The 23,714-nt window shown below is 35.4% G+C and overlaps 1 protein-coding gene across 1 annotated transcript in view; it reads left to right on the top strand.

The window, feature by feature from the left end:
• Window positions 1-23,714, top strand: part of LOC120532913 (receptor-type tyrosine-protein phosphatase delta-like) — a 468,738-nt gene that overhangs the window by 403,398 nt on the left and 41,626 nt on the right. The window contains 2 exon segments of the mRNA XM_039759401.1: window positions 10,599-10,722; window positions 21,835-22,010. Of these exon segments, the coding sequence (XP_039615335.1) occupies window positions 10,599-10,722; window positions 21,835-22,010 (300 nt within the window).

The raw sequence follows: 23,714 nt of genomic DNA, 5'->3' as shown, positions 1-23,714 counted from the left end.
TTGGTGTGTGTGTGGGTGTGTGTGTGTCCTGTGGTGGGCTGGCGCTCTGCCCGGGGTTTGTTCCTGCCTTGCGCCCTGTGCTGGCTGGGATTGGCTCCAGCAGACCCCCGTGACCCTGTGTTAGGATATAGCTGGTTAATGACTGACTGACTTTACTACTATACTTTACTACTATACTGTACTTTGCTAGAAGTTTAATGCAAAGTGTTGCCTGGCGTTTTTTTTTTTGTAATTTTTCAATTAGGAGTCATTTGTTTGTTTTAATTATTTACTATTAATAATTTTAAAAATAAAATGGCAACACTTAATTTGTTTGTTTGTTTTATTATGTATTACATTTACTTTAGTGGATCAGATTCTGGGGAAAAAAATTAAAATCCATATATCTTTAATCAGGTCCTAGATAGCACAACAAAACAGCTGTTTATGCCATGTTACTGTACATGGACAGATATCATTGATGGAGCCACTTGGGGGGATTGTAAACTGTCAGTCAGCTCTTCATATGTTAGTGTGATGAACTAAACACTAAAACTGCCACTGGGTGCACACTGTGAAATTTTCTTCATAAAAAAATTAATTGCTATCCTCTAGCATTGTGCTTTCATTTACTTATTTAATAGAAGTCTTAATCTGCTCAGTTATGACCGTTAACATTTTCAGACAGTCCAGAATGCTTCCATGTAATTTTAATTTTAACATACACATATTCAGGAATGTTTTTTATTAGTTAGAATTGGCTAAGCTCAGAATAAAGTGACCAATAAAATTATAGTTTAAAGTTATGCAGTCAAGTTAATTCAAAGAATCAAACAATCCTTGAGTATTCTGTCATATTCAAAACCAAGTTGGTTTATATTTTAATCGTCGAAATAAAGGATTGAGCTCAACAAATTGTGTAAGAAAATTGAATGCTTACCTTAGGCACTAGAGTTCAACAAAGCCAAATTTCAGGGTCATAAATATTATCATCTTGGTCATTTATTGGTATTTTGTTAATGTAGTGTCCAATCCAATGGTGCAGTCCGTGTGTACAGTTATTGGATGTTCATTGACCACTAAGAAAACCTGTTTTTTTTATTTTCTAATTCTCAATTGCACTGTAACTGACATTTAAAAGCAGGAAATTAACTGGAACATTTTGTTAAACACATGAGGGATGGAAATCTGGCCGTTTTTCTCAATCTTTTGTGACTTTGGAACTCTTTTTAAATTAAATTTACCTTTTTAAATTCACTGATTATCCACATACAGAAGTTGAAAAACCCTGGGGGTTAATATGATCGCAAATGGAAGAAACAAGTACGGTTAGAGACAGGGAAAAATATTGCATAGCACTGTCAAGCACTTCGGTGCACAGGTTTAGCGGGGAGGCTTTGATTTCAACACATCTCAGTAGCTGAAACAGCATTTTTTGATTTGCAACCAAGTGATGGCCACACCGGCAACAATCTTACAGTAGGCATGCGTGAAAGTTCTGTGCATAGCTACTACAGCTCTTTGAAGTCACACTTGCTTCATAAAGCATCATGAAGTGCTTGGAAAAAACATTTATCTAAGCCAGCCGCACAGAGAATTTCTAGGAAAATACTTTCTGAAAATTTTGCTGATCAACACTTATTGCTTTCCATTTAGTTTTACTTTTCAGATTTGTTTATAGTTTTTGGTTAATTCCATCTTTGTTTTTGGTAAAGGGCTAAAAACTAACATTATTTTCCATAAATAAATCACATTAGACAATTTTACATACATCAATACTTTTAAATGTGAGTAGTAAAAATATCATTTTTGTCTCCCTCCGCAATTATTTGCAACAGTTTCCTCAGCAAGTTATATCAGCTGTTGCTAGGAATAATTTGGCATACTATGATAACCTGATGAGCTTTAAGGCTGATTTATACTTCTGCATCAAGCCTACGTCTATGTCTATAGCTATGCCATAGTCCCTGTAGCATATGGCTTATCTAGGAGGTAGCTTGATGCGCACCTCCTAAAAAAAGTGCCCATGTGTTGTGTAGATGCAAACCTTATACAGACCCCTACTACTTTGATTGGCCAGTTTGGTACCTGTGTATTTCCTAAAATACATCTCTATTTGTCTTCAGGTTTGGAAAAATTAGAGGGAGAAATGAGTGATATATCTGTATTCATTAACTATTCATCTGTATTTAAGTAGACTTTATTATTTTGTCTTCAGAGATGTCCTTTATTCGCACATAAAATCTGATGAATTGACCAAAAGTATAGCAAGGGCATATACATGAAGTGAAAATGCAACATAGAGGATGTTAATGTGCAGATATGTGACATAATATGCAGAGGGTGATATCTTAAAAAAAAACATATGACTAGTTAAGGATTATTTTGGATTTTACCAGATTTTATTGTTTTACAAATGTAAGTCTTAAATTGAAAGGTTGTGGCACTCCCTATGCTATTAAAAGAGAAAATCTCTGATTCCTAAAGAAACTACTCCTTTGTGCAGACACACATACATAAGCCCTCATGCAGTCAGGTATCATTAAACATGGCATAAGCTGAACGAAGTCCACCATTGTGTGGTGTTTAAAAATGATTTACTTTGTCACAGTTACTTTAATTATTTAGACACAGCATTGCAATCATAACTGAGATAATGGTTTTGAGGAACACCAATCAAGAAGGGTTTAATGACATCTGGCAAAATGTACAACCAACAGCCACATTTGTTTTAAACAAACAAATAACCATTGTACTTATACCAATTTTTGCAAAAAATGAATGTCTTAACGTAACATTCTTGATGCTGCTATGCAGATTGGTATTAAAACATCTATGACAAATTCATTTGATATACTATTTTGTGATAAATGATCCAAATATTATAAGTTTTGTTTTTTAACAAAAGTATTCTTCTTTGCTATGACAGTAACATAAAAGCATTATGGATTATTGCTTAGAATTAAAATAAAGAAGAAGTGAAGATTAAAATTCTGCTTATTATTTGTATCTAATACAATCTAATTAATAAACATTAAATCTTTAGAGGTTTAAGATTGGTTTATCGAGTAGCAGTTTTAAATACTACTTTGAAGATAAACCCATCCTTAATATTATTCAGTGACATAATTGGAAAAACATCCTTATTCTCAGAATGCCCCAGGTCAAATTCAATCAAGATGGCATACTGCACGAACACATGGTATAGCTGCTGTGAGAAATAATTAGGTTTAAAATGTCATAAGCAAGTTAGATGTTGATCTAACAAAAGCTAATCATAAAATATAGTGAACACTCCATGCGTACAAATTTTCTGGGAACATAACTGAACAGACATGGCCATATAGTTAAAATGACATCCAAAAATAGAACAAAAGATCAAGAGAAAAATGTGGAAAAAAAGGCCAGACTACTCCCTAATATGCACTGAAAAGGCTAAATGCCACAGAGAAAGAGTTGTTTTTCTTATCTTGTCCAGAGGGTACATTATATCTGTAAAATAATCTACAATAAATCCTATAAGTCAAGCATACTTTTTAAAAATGAATATTAAAGCCATTATTCTCAATTTTGATTTATATGGTTAACACGATTAAGAATGAATTATGTCATAAATCAAATTCAGATAGTATTGAAAAACCAAAGGTTTAGTAAAGATTAAATGATTAAATGTAACCTGCTTTACAATTAAGTGAAGAGCAAATAATATGTTTTAAGAAATAGGAGAAATATGAGGTCGTATGTTTATTTAAACACATTTAAACACAGTATGACACTGTCAGCTTAAGATGTATTAGTGAAATTAAATTATTTATGTACTTAGTTCAGCCACTATTTTCCAAGCTGACATGTCACTATTTTAGCTATGAAAGCAGAGCTGCTATAGGTTCTGCACAACACTCTATGAAGTCATACCAGGTAATCTGTAGCTCAAGGTACCTTCTGTTGGTGACTGGAAAACAAGAAATTCTCCAAATTAAGTAACAGAACAAGGTTTTCAAAAAACAAAGTTGCATTCACATAAATGGTAATGATGTTTGTTTTCCTTAATTCAAAGAACTGTTCCAGTAATTAATGTGATTTTAATGATTATGTAGAGAAGATGAATAATTACATTTTTTTAAATATAATTATAAGGTTGCATTTTTGGGTGTTTTATATATTACTAATTTTTAAGTTTTTGTGATAATATATTGCCTTTAAAAAATACATTTATTTGTGCATCCTTTTTAACAAAGGCTGGCAGTAATACGGCTTTTAGTTCTTCATAAACTTCTGAATTTTTTGGAAATGTGGAAATTTCTTCTTTATTCTTCATTTTCTCTTTACTTTTTCATCATCTAAAAATTCCAAAGATGTTATCAACTATATTGGCATCTCTAAATTGTGCATATATGGGTGGATGTCAGTATGAGTTGTCCAAATAGGTTTCTGAATTTCTTTTTGTTGTTATCAAGTTAGGTTTTAAGTCTTTGTACCACTGTATTGTAAAATGGGTGGAATTCAGTGTTTAATTCAATAAAAAAAGAGACTTTCATAATTCCACAAAGAGCTGTAGGCCTAAAAGATCCACATTTGGCATTTACTTCTGTATCTAATACATGCAGGTTATTTTTTTATCGTACCAAATACAAGTTTTTTTTCAGGTGTCTTAACTACAGTCACCTTTAGTCAACTAACTGTATTTACTAAAAACTTAATAAATCACAAGCTGAGCAGCAAGTCATTTAGTTCGTCAGTCAATCAACTTAGTCTTTATTGTATGTACTGTTTCACCTTGCAATAATTACCAGACATAAACATAATATGTATGTGCTGTAAGAGTAGATTCAGACAGTTCCAAAAGAGTTGCTTTAGAATACTTCAAAAGTAAGAGAAAGTGAAAATGAAGCATCACAAATTAAATGTAAAGTGAAGGTAGCATAAAATTGATGTCATATTATTAAGGGGAATTGCCAAAGTACAGTAGTGTAACCTGTAGTTTATGTTGTTCCTTTGCATGAAAGTCACAAAATGTAAAAGTTAAGTTTTACTATATTTTGAAGATTTACGGATAACAATTATTTATGAATGCTTTGAAATGATTTCAGTTTTTGTTGTCTTGTGTCTCTTCACTCACCAGTATGAGAAAACCTCCACGTGTAATAGACTGTTCAACGCATCTTGATATTTGTGTAAGATGTCAAACTATTTGGAGTTTCTCTAATTTTTGACCAGAAAAACTCTTTATTTTTAGGCCATTTTAGAGCTTATTTTGTGCAGGAAATCACAACCTTATGAAAATGTGTGAACCAATAGGTGTCTTCAGCAAAAATGATCAGAAGGTTCTGAAGTAGTGCAAGTTACATCAGCTGACCCCAATGCTTCATCCCCTTAATAGGATATGAGAGGTCAATGTTACTCCTCTTCACAAATCTTCAAAAAATGATGATCGGTAATATAGGCAGGTGGAGGGTAATTTTAATAATAATAATAATTCTTTGCATTTATATAGCGCTTTTCTCACTACTCAAAGCGCTCAGCAATTACAGGTTAAGGGCCTTGCTCAAGGGCCCCACAGAGCAGTCCCTTTTGGCATTTACGGGAATCGAACTGGCAACCTTCCGATTGCCAGTGCAGATCCCTAGCGTCAAAGACACCACTCCACCTATTTTATGCTATTTCAAGGTTGCTGATCACGAATATGATAATATTTTTGATATTTGATTTTTTACCAGTGATCCTAGCCCTCTAAGAATCATTCGCAGAAGATTAAAAATGATAAATCTCAAACATAAGCATGTGGGGTATTGCTTTAGTATGTTTCAAGTTCAGTGATTATGAATAACATTTTATTTTTGATTTTTGATCCTTTACTAGACTGTGGACCTCTGTCAGAGGGTGAGAAATGACAAATTTCTTTTACATGAAAAATATTTTGACTTTAAACATTTAAATTAAAGCACACATTTCAATATTTCAAATATCTGACACAGCTATTCTTGTTTACTTTGTATTTCTACTTCATGAAATAAATTATTAGATTTCTTTTAAATACTCTGTATTATAACAGCTTATGCTAATTCACTTTTTGTTGATTCTAAATTTACAAAGTTACATTGTGTATTCTTACAGTTTATTTTTGGAAACATCATTGCATGGTTATTTTAAAATGAGTTCATGAAGAACACAGGGACACGGAAACTTATTAAGGGTAAATTTCACACAAATATGTATAGCTTTTTCTTTAAACAGAGAACCATAGACAGGTGGAATAAGTTGCCAAGTAGTGTGGTAAACACCTTCAAAACTGGACTTGATGATATTGTTAAGGATTAAGCGGATAGGACTGGCAAGCTTTGTTGGGCTGAATGGTCTGTTCTCATCTAGATTGTTTTAATGCTCTAATAAACAAAGATTCATTGTAGTGATTATTGAATTGTACGTCTCGGGCTTGCACAAAGTTGGTTAAAACACCTATTCTTTGTAAAAGTTTTGGAGAGTGGCACAAGAATATAGAGCAGTTTCTTTTCCTGTGCAGAGAGCTGAGAAAATAGCAAACCTACAACACATTTGAACAGAAATGTGAAATTTATGTGCTCATTCTGTGTGTACCCAATATTGTCTGTCTCTGAAGCATACTTAGAATTGCAGTCTCTATGACTGCCATTATAATTGCCAAAGTGATTGTTATAGCAACAAAATAACAAAAAACATCATATGGCTCAATTCCAAACTTTCTGCATTTGATAGAAAATAATTCCAATTATTTTTTTCGTACTAGAGTATTTTATTTAAACACAAAATAACAACCAGATACATGCTGAATAGCACATGAAAACACATTAACCTATTGGTGTTACGGCACAAAAAACCCTTGGAAAATGAAAATGTATTAAGGTATACATCTTTGTACGCATAGGTGTAAATTTAGCCTAAGAGCTGTTAATTTATTTAGCCCTTCACTTACCTTTGCTCATAACTGCTTGCAGTTTGAAATCTTTAATAAATCCCCACATTTTGGTGTTCAGTCTAATATAAAGCTTAAACTATGTTAATTCTCCCCTTGTAAAATACCTCAAACTTAAACAGAACTGTGTTTTTATACTTATATTACTTTAAAGTAGTATATACTCAAGTACTCTGATTGTAGGATTTAGCAAAAAAAAAAAACTTTTAAGATTACTTCTAAATCAAGAATCTGGGACACTTATTGAGAAATGTAAAATTGGGTTACCTAATTCATGATTGGATGTTCCTGATTGTTTGACATCCAGTCATCAGAGCTGAAATAGAAGGCATTAATTATCACATTTTCTGATTTTAATAGTCCTTATGGGTTCTTCTGGAAATGGTTATTCACTTAATTCAGTGAAGTTATCCAATTAAGCATACTAAGAGAAATACCTATTTGGGATTTCCACAGATTAGGTCTGTTACATACAACCAGCCAAATTGAATCCATTTTGGGACTCTTCAATATTCTTAACAAAAATAAACGTTTCCATTAATTTAGTAGAGCCAACATTAATCACATATTAAGAGTAGAAATAATTTCTTCAGATAACTAGTGAACCTCAAATTACTATCATTATCCTTCAGTCAAAAACAACCGTGCATATTGTATCATCTCTGCCAGTGTTGGAGCAGCATCTTAATATCTGATGAGACTGATGCAGCAATGGCAGTCTCTGTTCCAGAGGTAACACAGGTTTGAGGTCTCAGTTCTGTTGGAGTTACAGAGTTCCTTCCTAAAGGCCCATTTGTCTTCTACTGTATTTTCCCTTCTTGTCCTGTCTTGAAGTGCTACTTAAAGGCAGTTTTCCATTTGGTGCTGTTGACTACATGCTCTTTCCTGGAATCGGTATCAATGACTGGTGCTTTTATATCTCACTTGCAGACATCCTTGAGGTGCTGAGGACATGCCCTTGTAGATGTGGTTAACCAGTGTTACTTCTGCCAAATGTCAGCTTATCATAGATAAGTTGAAGCTGTTCTGTATGGAGGAATGGGCTAAAATTCCTCCAAGCTGGTGTGTAGGAAAGATCAAAAGTTACTGGACATGTTTATTTGCAGTTATTGCTGCAAAGGGGGGGTCACACAAGATACTGAAAGCAAAGGTTCACATACTTTTGCCACTCACAAATATGTAATATTCGATCATTTTCCTCAATAAATAAATGACCAAGTATAATATTTTTGTCTCATTTGTTTACCTGGTTTCTTTTTATCTACTTTTAGGAATTGAGTGAAAATTTGATGATGTTTTAGGTCATATTTATCCAGAAATATAGAAAAATTCTAAAGGGATCACAAACTTTCAAGCACCACTGTATGTCTGAGCAGTGTACACATGCTGGGCAAGTTGGTGCCGAAGAGAACTTTGAAATTGAGAAGTTCATCTTGTCAGTATAAGCATAGCATATGGAAGTGTTGAGCCAGTTCTCTTGTTTGACATACATTGTTTGTGTGTCACTCCCCTACAGAAGTGTACCAGTGACATAAGCATAGTGACAAAATGTTTATTTGATCTTTGGACTTCAGGCTCCACACATTATATAGTTTTTGCCAATATTTTGTCATTTACTACTAAAATATGAAAAATGTTTCTGTTTTAACAGGGTGTTTACACAGATTATTGTAGAAATGGAACACACATGAAATGCATGTGTTCCAAATAACGATCTATTATTTCCACTCTAAAACTCCAGCACTTCACTCCCAAATAATCAATCAAGGCATGAGCTGGGAGAACTTTGTGCACGTTCTGCAGCTGTAGGGGGATGGAATAGTAGGCTGTTTGCTGCTTCTCTTTATCAGTACATTTACAGGACAAAAGACGCTGACGGAGAGGTGTGAATGGATTTAAGGTGGGCCGGATCTACGAGTTTTTTCATAGGCTGTGGTAATTCTAGTGTTAAATCTGATAAGCAGTTAGGCAGTGATTGAGTCTAGTTCAGTCAGTTCGGTCAGTTGTTGCCTGAAATAATTGTAATCAGTCCAACAAAGTAAAAATTGCGAGTAGATTAACCCAAACAATAGTGTCCGTCAGTGAGAAGCCTTTACTTAGTAAATGTACTTGTTATCAAATGCCAAGTCCAACCTGAAATTTTATTGTGGTCATCACATATGGACCTTAACTGGTATAATTTCAAACTCAGTGTGTGTGTTCAGTTGCAGCACTTACAGCATATGACTGAGCTTGCATATCCTTTGTCTCATTAGAAAGAGAGCCACCATTGCTAATTTTCAGTGCACTAATCACGCACTGTAATTATCATTCAAACACTCCTTCAGCAAATAGCAGTACTTTACTATAGTGTGTGATTGTTTCTTCAAATGTCTGGTATGATTATTCTGTTTTTTGGTAAATAAAATGTTTTTAGAATTCATAAAGAGCATCATCTTTAGTATTTCTTTTAAACGAGACTGTCAGATGGCATCTTCTTCTAAGGAGGATAATATGTCTATTTATTTTTCCAATAAAATGACTGAACACTATGCAGTCAGCACTAGTGTCCATTGTTCACTGCAACTGGTAAAGTTTGCTCAGAGGTTCATAGTTCCAAATAAGTTTCCACGGTCTCTCTAAATCAAGTTCATCAGAGTTTGTTTTTCCTGGGGATCATCACCACCAAGCTGGCATTGATCTCTCGCTGGAAAGTCCCTCATGCTTTCTGTGCTGATTCTTGGAAATCTTCTTTCTATGACCTGATTCTTCTTGAGCTCTTGGCATTGAGGATCAACGGCGCATCTGGCTCTAATATCAGGAAATGGCTCTCAGTCACCAATCTTGTGGGTAACTGGATGTTTGCGGGTCTGTGATGACATAAACTCACCCTCCACGTTGCCTTTTCTTTTTCAGTCTGACTGTGGCCTACTGCTCTGTTTTCTCACGCACGCTTCATTTACTCATCTTCTCTGTTTTGATTATTACTGTTCCTCACAGGTTAGGGGTATTTGTGTATAGTCCTGTTTCTTCATATATTTGGTTTATCCTCTTCAAAATCATTTAATTGTAAAAAAAATAGTTCCACATAATGATTTCACTGTTTTACTCTTGCATTAGTATGTTATTTATGAGCTGTACAGTGTGTAGCACTACTGTTGCGCACCTCTAGTGGCCTTGATCCAAAGCGCAGCTAGCACATTCTATATTGTGTGAACTCTGTATCTTTGTAGTTGTGTGTTTTCCTCCAACATCCTAAACTGTGCTGGTTAGCTTTTTTGGTCAAGTGGGTGTGTGAGTGTACCCAGCGATTGACTGGAGCTCCTTACAGATTTTGTTCCTGCTTTGTGCTCACTGCTGATTTGGATAAGCATGATGGATTTTAGCCAATGTTAAATAATTTTGGAAAATCTGTTAATTGTCTATCTATCCATGTTATCTTGTTCTACAGTATAATAATGAAAAAAGGCCTTTTTGTGTTAAATTATGATTATCAGTATGAAAGAACTTCGTATTATTCTGCTTATGAGCCAAGTTTTGTTTGAAGTGCAAATTAAAAATGTACTATAAGAACAACTATATATCCATATCATTTTTGTTATTTCCTTTTTTAAAAAAGAAAAAAAAATCATTATGTTCATTGATAAACATTACAAAAAACAGGTTTTGTAACATTTCATTTTCTTTGTAGTCTATTGATCCTGGGCAGCAGTTCACCTGGGAGCACTCCAACTTGGAAGTTAATAAACCAAAGAACAGATACGCCAATGTCATTGCATATGACCATTCCAGAGTACTGCTTTCTGCAATTGAAGGTGAGTCCTTTCTGGCATAAACCATTAGCTCATTACTTCATAGCTTAACTCCTTGTCAGAAAATAACTCTTCTTTAAGGCAAATAGATGTTGCTGTCTTCAGCTTCAACCATTATAGCTTTGTCTATTACAATGACCAGAAGCTTCAAAGGATAGACAACTATTTTTTAATGAACCCATTAAAGTGGTTATCAGCATCTTTTCAATAAATGTGCTGCAAAGAGTTTTTATTTTATACTTCTACAGGGAGGCAAAAAATGGTGTTTACACATTGGTTAAGTACTAGAGCAGCTAATTTTTTTTTTGTATTTACAATAGCCAGACATAGATGGCATCACCAGAATATATAAAAAAAAAATCGTGACCTTACCTTTTAGCGGTCTAAGGGAACAATGAGGAAGTGACCTCTCACTAATAATTTCAGAAAAGAAATGTGATTTAGCCATTTATGAAATTCTAATTGATATGTGGCAAGTACACTATAATTTGCTCAAATTGTTCATCGTTCACGTATATCTTGTCTGAAATTTCCCAAAAGTACCCAGGATCCAATCTTTGAGTAATGATATTGAACGACTGTACCACTACATCACAAGGTCTGGGAATATCCTACTTTTAAACCATTTAGAGAAAAACTATTTCTATATATCCCAGATAGCCTTGGATTTAAAATCACCTCTAACACCTGAACAGAAACATTTGGAATAAGATGAGACAGGATAAGAGTGTGCTATGGAGATTAAGTTGTAATATCATATGCCACATTACCTGCACAAAGATTTATTTTGCTTAACTGGAAGAATCCCAGTTCACCTTATATAGTTCAATAGGTAAGCAAGGTACCACATTGTTTCAAATTGGAAAAAATCAATAGTCTGTTCAGAATTTTTTCAGAACCTAGCCAGAATGTATTAATTTAATATTAAAGTAATCATACTGGGCCTGTGCTGAACGTTTTTATCTTGCTTGTTGTTGGATCCTATTTAAAGAGCCATTTTAGAATGGGCTCTGTAATTTTATAGCTCTTTTTTGTTGAATGGAGGTTGAGCGCTAATTTCTGTAGATTGTCTGGAACATACTGTTGTAGTCCATCCATCCATTATCCAACCTGCTATATCCTAACTGCAGGGTCACAGGGGTCTGCTGGAGCCAATCCCTGCCAACACAGGGCACAAGGCAGGAAACAAACCCCAGGCAGGGCGCCAACCCACCGCAGTACTGTTGTAGTTACAAAGTTATTTACAATTGATCAAGTTGTGTTTTTTATTATTATGTGTTGTTTCTGGAAAAAAAAATTAAGATAAAAGTAACCAGCTTCTTGTTTAAGTAATGATTTATTAATGCCCAAAATGAATTACTAAAAAGCTGGTTCATTCTAGTCTGTCTTAACCCTCTTCCAGACCAGGTAGTCATTTTCAAACTAAATTAATTTTTAACTTGTACTGCAAAATCCAGGATAGAGCTCTATGAAAGAGCTGTATTAAACAGGAATAACCTTGTTTGTTAAGAGATACCAACATATGCAGGGTATAATGTCTACAAGCAAGAGTTATCATTTAATGCCACCAAAGAAACATATGCCTGAGTGAGGCAATGAGCCTGTGCACTTCAGAAACACCTAATGTGTTTTGCTGGTCATTTTCTATTTTGAATTATCAGTGTGGCACTAAGCAAGTCACTTCACCTGCCTGTGTTCCAATTGGTAAAAGAAAAGAAATGTAACCAATTGTATCTCAAAACGTTGCAACTCGGCTTGGATAAAGGTGTTGGCCAAATAAATAAATGTAAAAAAAATACTATAGTTTACTTGCTTGAACGTTATTTTCCCGTGACAGTTTTATTTATGTTTGATTCTCTACATGTGTATTCACCAGTTTTGTGTTGATTATAAAATACGGAATTACGGAATTAAATTTATTTTGAATTTGAAGTTTTAAATATGCAATTAAAATACAAATGATACAACTAATATTTATAGTTTGTCAAGATTTTTTTCTGCCTTGTGTTCTATCAGAGGTGGATCAGCCAAGGCAGCATTGTTGGGGGAGGTAGAAGTGCTCATCAAATCTGGAAGTTGCCCTCTGAGATGAAACGCCTCATTTGCAAAGATGTCTAGGGGATGTAAAGATTTATGTGAGCGAGCTGATAAAGATATAATGGTGCATGTCTGTTCTTTCACTTTAGAAAATAACTAAGGCCTTATCTTAATTCTTCCTACGTCCTTGTGCTCTGCTCATCAGTTTTTAGACCTTGCTTTTTTAACTGTACTCTCTGCAGACTATTTCTATTGCCCCTTGACCTGGCATCTTTAATTGCAAAGAATGTACAATATACAATACAGTCTGTGGTAAATACAAAATGTTCTAGCCCAAAGTTTTCTTTTTTTTAAGTAGTGATGCTCTCAATAGACTCCCCAGAATGTTAGCTAGCAGTTGAAAAAATCACTGATGAGGGTGGCATATTCATTTCTTCTTAGAGAAATTGTTAAAACTTTTCCCGGTGGCCGAATATTATTTTTGCTTTTTCTGTTACTTTTTTTTTATTTAAAGCTTAATTGCATCAATTATGCAAGGTATTTATAGGATTAAAAGTTTGTGCCTGGCACTGCAAGTGTGTGTCAGCTGTGTTTGTTTCATTGTCACCATAGGAACAGACCATCAGTAACGTTTTCCTGGTTTCCAATCAGTTAACACTCAAACGAATCGGGCAATTTGTAAGCCTTTCGATGTATGATTTTACTTTGTTTATTTATACTTTTGGAAAATGATAAATGAATAAGGTCCTTTTTGGTACAGTCTCGTTTTATCATAAAATTAACTCTTTTGTGGGCTGAAATGGCTTCACACTCTTCTTTAGGGGAATGAACAATTTAGCTGCTTCTTTTGAATGTTCCAGAGAAGAAAATCTGCCCAGACGAGATAACTGCAATAAAAAGCTATGCTAAACTAGGTTTTTTGGCAAAGCAGCTCTATTAAATAAAAATGAATGCAAACAAAAAAAGAATAAATCTATACAGAAAGTAACAATAATTGCTATATGAAAATGTTGAATTTCATGCCCCTGGAGGAAAGAAAACATTGTATTGTTGTCCTCCAAAAAGTTAATGATACAGAAATGTGAAAGGGAAACTTTGGCATAAAGCAGAGTGTTTAATATGATAGACAATAGGTAATGTACAATTTTTGTTTATGTCTCCTGTACAACTGAAAAGATTTGACAAATTTCATTACCACCTGAAAAGTATTTCTTAATTGAGTCTCTCCTATTTTATATTTTAAATGAGTGCTGTCTCTCCTTTTGTTAAGAGTTTCTGTGATTTTCATGTCTTTGTTCTAATTAGAAAACAAAAACATTTCAATTGGTGAACCATTCAGATTGAATTTAAACTAATTAAAATGAATGCAACAGTCTTTTAATTTGCCACCGTGCAGAACTGCTCATTTGGGTTCTATTTTAGTTGCTGTATTTTTTGTTTGTATTTCAAGAGACAGATGTTACGACTAAGTAAAATATAATCAAAAAATTTAAGAAATAAAGAATGTAATGCAAAAAGATGTACAGTAAATCAGTGCACCTTAGTTTAAAGCAGTTCAGTTTAAAGCTACAGTATCTGAAACACCAAATGTTTTTTTCTAAAAACTAATCATTTATTTATATGATGTAGGATTGATCCACATCTGAGATCCATATGACTATAAATGTCAATTTGAAATATAAGCTAAAATTGGTCACTTAGCCTGCCTGTAATCTAAATGAAAAAAATATTAAAGCAAACATTTGCAATGTGTCCTGATCTTATAAGTTGTCCTTTATCAAATTATATTTCAGGCAAGGAATAATGAATAATTATTATTTTTATTTTGATGTGTATGTATTTTACATGAAAGAAGAAAAATTTGACCTAATGTTCATTCATTAAAGGGGACAGTCTTGTTCATATTCTTTTGTAAGGTCTGTGTGAATTGTGATATTATAGGTTTTTACTTACATTGTTAAATTAGTTTTACTTTAAATGATAGCATTTTATAAAGAACATAACTGTGTTAAATTGGTCAGACAAATTCAAAGTTCAATGTTTATTATAATATTTATGTATGTATTTTAATTGGTGTACTTCTGTTGGTCGAGAATAGTCAGTTTCCTACCCCCCCAAACCTTAAAAACCATACAGTAGGCAGACGTGAAATTCATGAAGATGAGACTTATCTTTGCAAACCATGTGTTATTGTAGTTTGCAGCTGCCAGTCTTTCAGCAGGGACTAGCTTACAGGCTGATTCCTCACCGAAAAAGACTGAAGTCTTAAGGAAAGTAATAAAAACAATCCAACGAAAGAAAGAATGAAAGAAATACCAAAACCTTTCTTAAAGCATTTATTATTTATAATGCTTTTACCATACCAAATTTAAAAAATTAATTTTATAATTTTTTAATTTTATATATATGTTCTGATAGAAATAAGAAACACACCATTTTCTAGAATAATGTGGAAATGCAGTTTTAACTTTTGTTCTCTCATATAAAGCTATCACTTGGTTTTAGATGCCCTGACCAACAATACATCTTGTGCGGTTAGGCACTTCAACTTGCCAAGCACACAACAGCTCATGTGGTACACTTTTACCCAGGAAATTTTTCTGGTGAAAAATGTCAGTCAGATCTCCATTTAAAAAAAATAATAATTTAAAGGTTGAGTCACAGCAAGACAAAGGTCACAACTAGTTTGGGTTGCATTTCCTGAAAATGTTTAATCTTAGTGACAAACAATGTATGTATAGGTAAAGAAAAGTGCACTATGTCTATAACAAGAACATTGATCCCATGTATTTCAGTGGTCAAATATGTAGTATGTTATATTGTCAGACCACATGTGTGCAAAAGAAAAAAAATTAATCCGCAAAACAGCACAAAATAAATTGAAATTTCACCTAATACATAAAATGTATTTATCCTGTTAGTCAAAAGTCTATAAATCTGCTCATAACATGTTATGGTTTCCTTGTCAAAAAGAACAATGGCAAGCAACAATAAGAACAAAGCAACACTTCACAAAAGAGGAGTTCAGGCAACATATATAGAAGGCGGCAAAGATGTTTTGTTTTCCAGGGCTTATGAAAACCCCCGAGGACTTGTACAGGCACCAGAACAGCATCTTCCATATGCCCAATGTACGCTTTACATCAATGTGTGTGCTTTAAATGTACTATGTTCTACCGCTCATCAACAGTGTTTTGGGGAGTTATTGGAGTTACGTGATATTTATGAAAAGGATACCCACTCTCACACATTAAGCAGCCACCAGCAAATGCAGCATCTTTTAACATATGAAGCACTTCACAGTAGGAGTGTGTCACATGTCAAGAGGAGGTACATTAGTATTATGTATACCCATAGGACGCATGGCTACAATATCTGTAAAAAGCCCCTGATAGTCAGTTGCATATCACCTGGACATTTAGTGCTGAGAACCCTTTTCAATATGTATGGATGGGATTCAAGAGGCATGGCATTGCACTGCACCTGCAATGCCATGAAAAACAATTTTGGTGTCATGCAAGGCATTGCATTATTATTTATGGATCTGACTGATGTCTTTATCCAAGGTGACTTTTAAACCATTTGACATACAATTGGTTTCATTTCTTGTGTTTTTCCAGTTGGGGAACTGGCAGATGAAGTGACCTGTTCATGGTCACACATTGACAGTAGATCTGGTCACTACTGCTGAAACTTCCTGCAGTGACATGACAGCATGGGGGCAGGGTGCATCCTTTGAATCACAAGATCCAGATATGTACATCTGTGTCTAACAATGATAAGCACTGCGGTCAGGAATATGGAATAACATCTTCAGTTTCATATTCAAAAGCTCATTGATTTCGTGCAGCAGAGGTTTCAAGCAATACTGGCTACACAACATATTGAAGGACTCCAAGATGACCATAGTTGATGTTCACATATTATGGTTTTTCAGTTATTCTCATTTGTTTATTTCAGCAATAAGTTTCAAAATTTTAGTCAAAAAAGTGTGTTGCATTTCTTCATTCCATCACTATGTACAATATAAATTGGCCATCAACCAGGAGAAAAGGTTAGAAGAAGGCAGGAGTCTGTTAATAAAAGTGATGAGACAACCAGATTTGCTTTCTTTTATGTATTCTGTTAAATATACCCGAGATAATAAACACCCTCACTATTTCTAAATCTTTTTTTTTTCACTTGAACTACAAGTGAAAATCTAAAGCTGGAGATAGCTTTGGTAGTAACAGGCTTGGCAAGGTAGCCCATAAAGTACATAACTTTCTCTAGCCATCACCTTCCAGTTATTTCTTAACCAGGGCAACTATATAATTCACTTTTTCTATATACTGTACATAGAGTTTAAAGTAATGATTTTAAACCTTGAGTTATATATATATATATAATGTCTCATTGCTGTTCCAGTGTATTTTATAGAATCAGAAATCATTTTTATCTATACTAATAAAAGACAAAGCTCTCACTGACTCACTCATCACTATTTCTCCAAATTCCCATGTAGGTAGAAGGCTGAAATTTGGCAGGCTCATTCCTTACAGGTTACTTACAAAAGTTAAACAGGTTTCATTTCGAAATTCAATGCGTAATGGTCATAACTGAATCCTATTTATCTATACTAATAAAAGGCAAAGCCCTCACTCACTCACTCACTCACTGACTGACTCACTGACTCATCACTAATTCTCCAACTTCCCGTGTGGGTGGAAGGCTGAAATTTGGCAGGTTCATTCCTTACAGCTTCCTTACAAAAGTTGGGCAGGTTTTATATCGAAATTCTACGCGTAATGGTCATAACTGGAAGCAGTTTTTCTCCATTTACTGTAATGGAGATGAGCTTCAACACCGTGAGGGCGGAGTTTCGTGTGACATCATCACGCCTCCCACGTAATCACGCAGTACATAGAAAACCAGGAAGACCTCAAAAATGCGCTGAAGAAAACATGCATTATATAATTGAGAAGGCAGCGAAACAATAACAAGTGAGCGAGTGACATATACAACCATATTCATGAGTTCTGCTACTTCGGAAACAAAGCACGATGTAAACCTACACTTTAAATTAAGTTCATAGACAGGCTGCCGCTGGCGTTTGTAATTTAGTGCCTGCCCATATAAGGCCGTCCGTCAGCGGCAATTCAATAGCAAACTGCCACGGGTAAATATTCACGGGTGAAGGACTGTGCTTATGGAGAGGAAGATGAGATGGTCAGGGTGGTGTTTGACACAAACTCAGCGAAACTGCGAGAGAAAGTTTTAAGTGCCAGGACTAAGGTAACATTAAATACAGCCACGGACATAGCACGAGATGGCACCAGCACAGCTGGGAACCTTCGATGCATATACACCGAGCGGCTCACGTGAACTGACACAGTGCACAGATAAAAGGCAACAGTTCCAAAGAGCACTGAACAAAAACTGAATTACACAATTGAAAAGGCAGCAAAAAATATGAAGCGTCTGATAAGCATATTCATAAATCCAGCTACTGCGGAAACAAAGCACACGGTGGAAAAAGTCAATGTCCCGCTAAAGGAAGACAGTGTAAAAAAAACCCGTGAATGCAGTGTGTCACGTCTCAGATAAAGAAGAAGACGAGCTGTTTATTGATGCAGTAAGAAACGAATCGATGAAAGAAACCTGTCATCTTTACAACGATTGACAAACACGGAATGTAACTTGAACACAACACATCCTACAAATACGAACCTGATTGAAAGAAATAATGATAATCAAATCCTTAATGACAGCAACACTCAGTAACACTCACAAAACAAATACTGTATATTGACGTTATTTTTAAAATGTTCCCTTTTCTTTTTCTAGCTTTTTTAACACACTACTTCTCCGCTGCGATACGCGGGTATATATATATGTATGTATATATATATTCCGATCTACATACTCGAATAATGGACACTTTATTCACCATCAATGATTGTTTTGGTAAAGCCATACTCAGTGTATTCATTAGATGAACGGTAAAAAAGTAAGAGCGAGGGGAGGATGACTCATTGAGGCATGCAGGCTGTAGTGCGTCAACTCTATCTGAATTGCGCGATCACATTTGAAAAAATATATCTTTTCAAGTTCTATTTAGTCCATATGTGTCAAACTCAAGGGCGCGGGCCACATCCGCCCGGCGTGTAATTATATCCGCCCGAGATCATTTTATATACTGTATTATTGTTATTAATGGCCCGGGTATATGAAGCGCTGGTAACACAATAAACTACAGATCCCATAATGCAGCGCTTCAGCTGCCTTGCCGAACACAAGCGTTAATCAAGTCTACCTTATGATGCTGCAAGTTATTACGAAGCTAGAGTTATTGCGCACTGAGTTTGCACGGCGCTTTGGTGACTTTGAAGAACAAAAAAAGTCCGTCTACATGCGGCTCGAACCTTGTGCATGTTTGGTAGCACATATCTGTGTGAGAAGCTCTTCTCAGTGATAAAGACTAACAAAACAGCACACAGAAGTCGCCTCACTGATGAGCACCTGCAATCCATCCTGAGAATCTCCACAACACAGAACCTCACACCAAACAGAAACGAACTTGTGGCCAAAAAAAGATGCCAGGCGCCCAGCTCTAAAATGACATATGAGCAAAGACAACTGAATGATTTGATTTGTTATTGCACGTAAGAGCGGGAGTCAAGCGTTTTAACAAACAGCGTATTGCACTGATACGAAATAGCTGTGTGTGTATATATGTAGATATGTATGTATATGTATATATATGTTTATATAGTTGTGTGTGTATGTATGTATATATATATATGTGTATTTGTGTGTATATATGTGTGTGTATGTATGTATGTGTGTGTATATATGTGTGTGTATATATATATATATATATATATATATATATATATATATATATATATATATATATATATATATACAACAACACTCATCACTCACAACAGTGACAAAACAATTACATTGACAATCAGGTTACGTTATTTTCAAAATGTTTCCTTTTCTTTTTCATTGCTTCTTTAACACACTACTTCTCCGCTGCGAAGCGCGGGTATTTTGCTAGTGTACATATATACGTCCATAGCCTGCAGCTCAGTCGCCGTGTGAGGCGCCATTACTTCCTCCCCCATCCCCACGCCTCCCACGTAGTTGGCTGCCTGCCCATATAAGGCTGTCTGTCGCTCCAGTCTCTTCATTCCCTTCCTTGCTTTGCCACGGTATTCATGTCTCCCTGCTGATAACTGCAGCCTTTTTATTTAATCCATGGCTTCTCCGCTATTTTATTGTTCGTTTATTACAATTATAGTTATTGTGTAGGTATTTTAGACTTAGTTTACTGTTCAGGTACCCATTTCCTTTACCGTCCCAACCGCACCCCCATTAACATGTCTATCAAGGTGATCACCATCGAACAAAGAACTGTCACTTAACGAAACTCAAACCGATTATGACAGCAGCAATCCAAGCTGTGAGAAAACAGTAAAAAGGAGGCGTGTTAGACATCATGGTACATTTTCTGATGCAGCTAGACGGAAACAACTTCGTGACGCTGCCGCCAAATACTCGCATATAAATCCACAAGTTCATAGAGATGCTGCTGCTAAATACTCACAGGCAGATCCACAAGTTCATAGAGACTCTGCTGCTAAATACTCGCAGGCAATTCCACAAGTTCATAGACACACTGCCGCTAAATATTTACAGGCAAATTGACAATTTATATCGGGAATGCCTGTTAAACATCTTAGATTCACGAGTACAGATTTGGGTAGTGAACACTTCAATGAATGAAACCTGTTATCTTTACAACAGTTGACAAACACGGAATGTAACTTGAACACAACACGTCCTCCAAATACGAACCTGATTGAAAGAAATAATGATAATCAAATCCTTGATGACAGCAACACTCATAAAAGTGACAAAACAATTACATTGACAATCATGTTACGTTATTTTTAAAATGTTTCCTTTTCTTTTTCATAACTTCTTTAACACACTACTTCTCCACTGCGAAGCCCGGGTATTTTGCTAGTTTTTAATAAATTATTCTAAGTTCGACTATACAAATTATTTGATATGCAGTTTCTTCAAAAACTTTGAATTAAGTTATAAATTATTGCACCACTCAAAGAAGCTGCTGTGTAGATAGCATATTCTAAGTGTCTACCTTAAGGTACTTTGCACATATTAAACATAATGTTCTGATAAATTAGTATTTGTATATTCATGCGCGGGCGGCACGGTGGCGCAGTGGTATCGCTGCTGCCTCGCAGTTAGGAGACCCGGGTTCGCTTTCCGGGTCCTCCCTGCATGGAGTTTGCATGTTCTCCCCGTGTCTGCGTGGGTTTCCTTTGGGCGCTCCGGTTTCCTCCCACAATCCAAAGACATGCAGGTTAGGTGGATTGGTGATTTTAAATTGGCCCTAGTGTGTGCTTTTTAAAGACTACATAGGGCTTATGGGATACTTTGTACTTTTTACTAATTTTTTTTTAGCTTTGACACGTTTAAAATGTTTTCTAGCTTGTATAATAATTTTTACTGCGGTGGGTTGGCACCCTGCCCAGGATTGGTTCCTGCCTTGTGCCCTGTGCTGGCTGGGAATGGCTCCAGCAGACCCCCATGACCCTGTATTCGGATTCAGCGGATTAGAAAATGGATGGGTGGATGGATGGATATTCATACGCTTACTGACTTGGTTGAGGTCATATTGTGAAAGAACTCTGGAATATCCTAAACAAAGGCTCTCATGGAAAGTCTGCCTACTTTCACAAATAATTATTCATGAATATATAATTTAAGTAAAACTTATAATCTAGTATTACAGTTTTTATTCTATAAAGTAAAACATTTATTTTGTTAAAAATAGTTTATGGCAAGTGATGTAATTTACTGTGATTTATTCTTTACATACCACATAGAGTGGTTCAGATTCACTTTGCTAAAAATTATTAAGTACATTTTCCGTAATCGAGGATGCAAGTACTCTACCAAAATAGTCTTGTTCTCAACAGATGTCATTTTGATCTTACTATATATCAGCATTAACCTTTTCTTTTCCTATTGTGTAACAATATTTTTGTTCTTTGTCAGGCATACCTGGAAGTGATTATGTCAATTCCAATTACATTGATGGATACCGTAAACAAAATGCATACATTGCAACTCAAGGTCCCCTTCCAGAGACTTTTGGTGATTTTTGGAGAATGATTTGGGAGCAACGCAGTGCAAATATTGTTATGATGACTAAGTTAGAAGAAAGATCAAGGGTATGTCCATAGTTTTCTCAGCTCTAATCCTATGTATCTAGATTTTGCATGTTCTGTTGTGTACATATGGTTTCTTGTCACGTGGGAAGAACATACTTTCAAATTAATTGGCAGAATGGGTGGGGTTTTGTGACTTCATCCTGGCCAGTGTTGATCCTACCTTAAACCAGTACCCATTACAAGAGGCTTCATGTCCCCCTCAGCCTGGCCTTGAGCAAAAAGATGGCTGTGGCTTGGAAAGATTAAGGCAGAAGTAATGCATAGGTCAGATGTCATTTTTTGTTAACCAAACATTCAGTACAGTTTTAATGCTTCAACAATCACAATCACGTATCCATATATTCTATAACTAGTTCAAATTTAAACAATGATTTGTTTTAATTTTCAAATAATTAAAGAAAAGCTAATTACCTACCATCCATGAAAGTATTACAACACATTTATAAATTATGTCAAAAATAAGTAAAGTAGATCATGTATTGATTAAATTTTTCTCAGCTAACATTTATTCCTGTTTTACTTATGGTGTGATTTCACTATGATTATTTTCTTATCTTCTTTCAATTCTGATGGTTAAATTGTTTTTTTCATCTTGACAGTGATGTTATTTTGTTGCCATTTTGTTCTGTATTTTTATCATGATCACTATGTTTTCATGCTCAATTTTGAGGAGAGCAGGCATATTTTTATTGACATATATACTGCTCGCTACCATGTGACCTCTTGAATTATAACCTGTAACATTATTGTACAATCAGTATTTATGCTTCTTGTCCAAGTAAATTGAGAAGAAGTTACAAATGTTTGGTTAATGAGTAACCAAAAGCCTTTTATTTAATCTTAAAAATTAGTTTTATTTACTGGCACAGCATTTTTTTTTCCATCTAAAACCTCTTTGGGCTTCGAAGCTCATTACGAATAATTATTTTTGTAACTTATTTTAAATAACAGAATGACCTCTAAATAAAATAAATGAACAAGATTGCTAATAATTGTAAAGTGTAATGTCTTTCTTTAAAAAGTGTGGGGAACAGCCCGGACACAGACAGGTAGAAATCGTTAAATGCACCACAACACGTTTAGATAGATAGATAGATACTTTATTAATCCCAAGGGGAAATTTACAATATTTACAATGAATGTACGACCCAGTGCCGCAGCGCCAATCACCCTCAGTCCAGGCCCTTAACATAATGCCTTTCTCTTCTGGTCTTCCTCCTCTCCTCCGAGCTCTGTCCTCTTCTACCCAACTTCAGCCATCGAATGGAGGGATACGGCCCCTTTTATCCACACCTGGAATGTCCAGGTGCCTCCAGATTAGCTTCCGCCGGCACTCCCCAGTGTGGCGGAAGTACCAGCCGCGCGCCCGGAAGCACTCCGGGTGTCCCTGGTCTTCTTCCCCTCAGCACTTCTTGGTGTGGCAGAAGTGCTGAGGGCCAGGGCTCCTCAGGCATTGGGGCGCCCCCTGGCAGTGACCATGGGCCTCTATAGGGTTGAGCTTCTAAGCTCTGTTTCCGTGGTCCCCAAAGCCACCAGGGTGGTCACCCCCTCATTGTCTGGAGGAGGCGTAAGCCCTCCTCCGGTCCTCCTGGGCGTCCTGGCTGGGTAGCTCCCCAGCCACTCGCCACAAGAGTTAAGATAAATTTGGATTTAGTTGGCATTTGAATGATGGCACTGAAAAAGTATTAAAAGATGGCTGTTTAT

This window comes from Polypterus senegalus, chromosome 7 (genome assembly GCF_016835505.1).
Source record: "Polypterus senegalus isolate Bchr_013 chromosome 7, ASM1683550v1, whole genome shotgun sequence".
Classification (NCBI taxonomy): domain Eukaryota; kingdom Metazoa; phylum Chordata; class Cladistia; order Polypteriformes; family Polypteridae; genus Polypterus; species Polypterus senegalus.
This window is presented reverse-complemented; position numbering and strand designations above follow the sequence as displayed.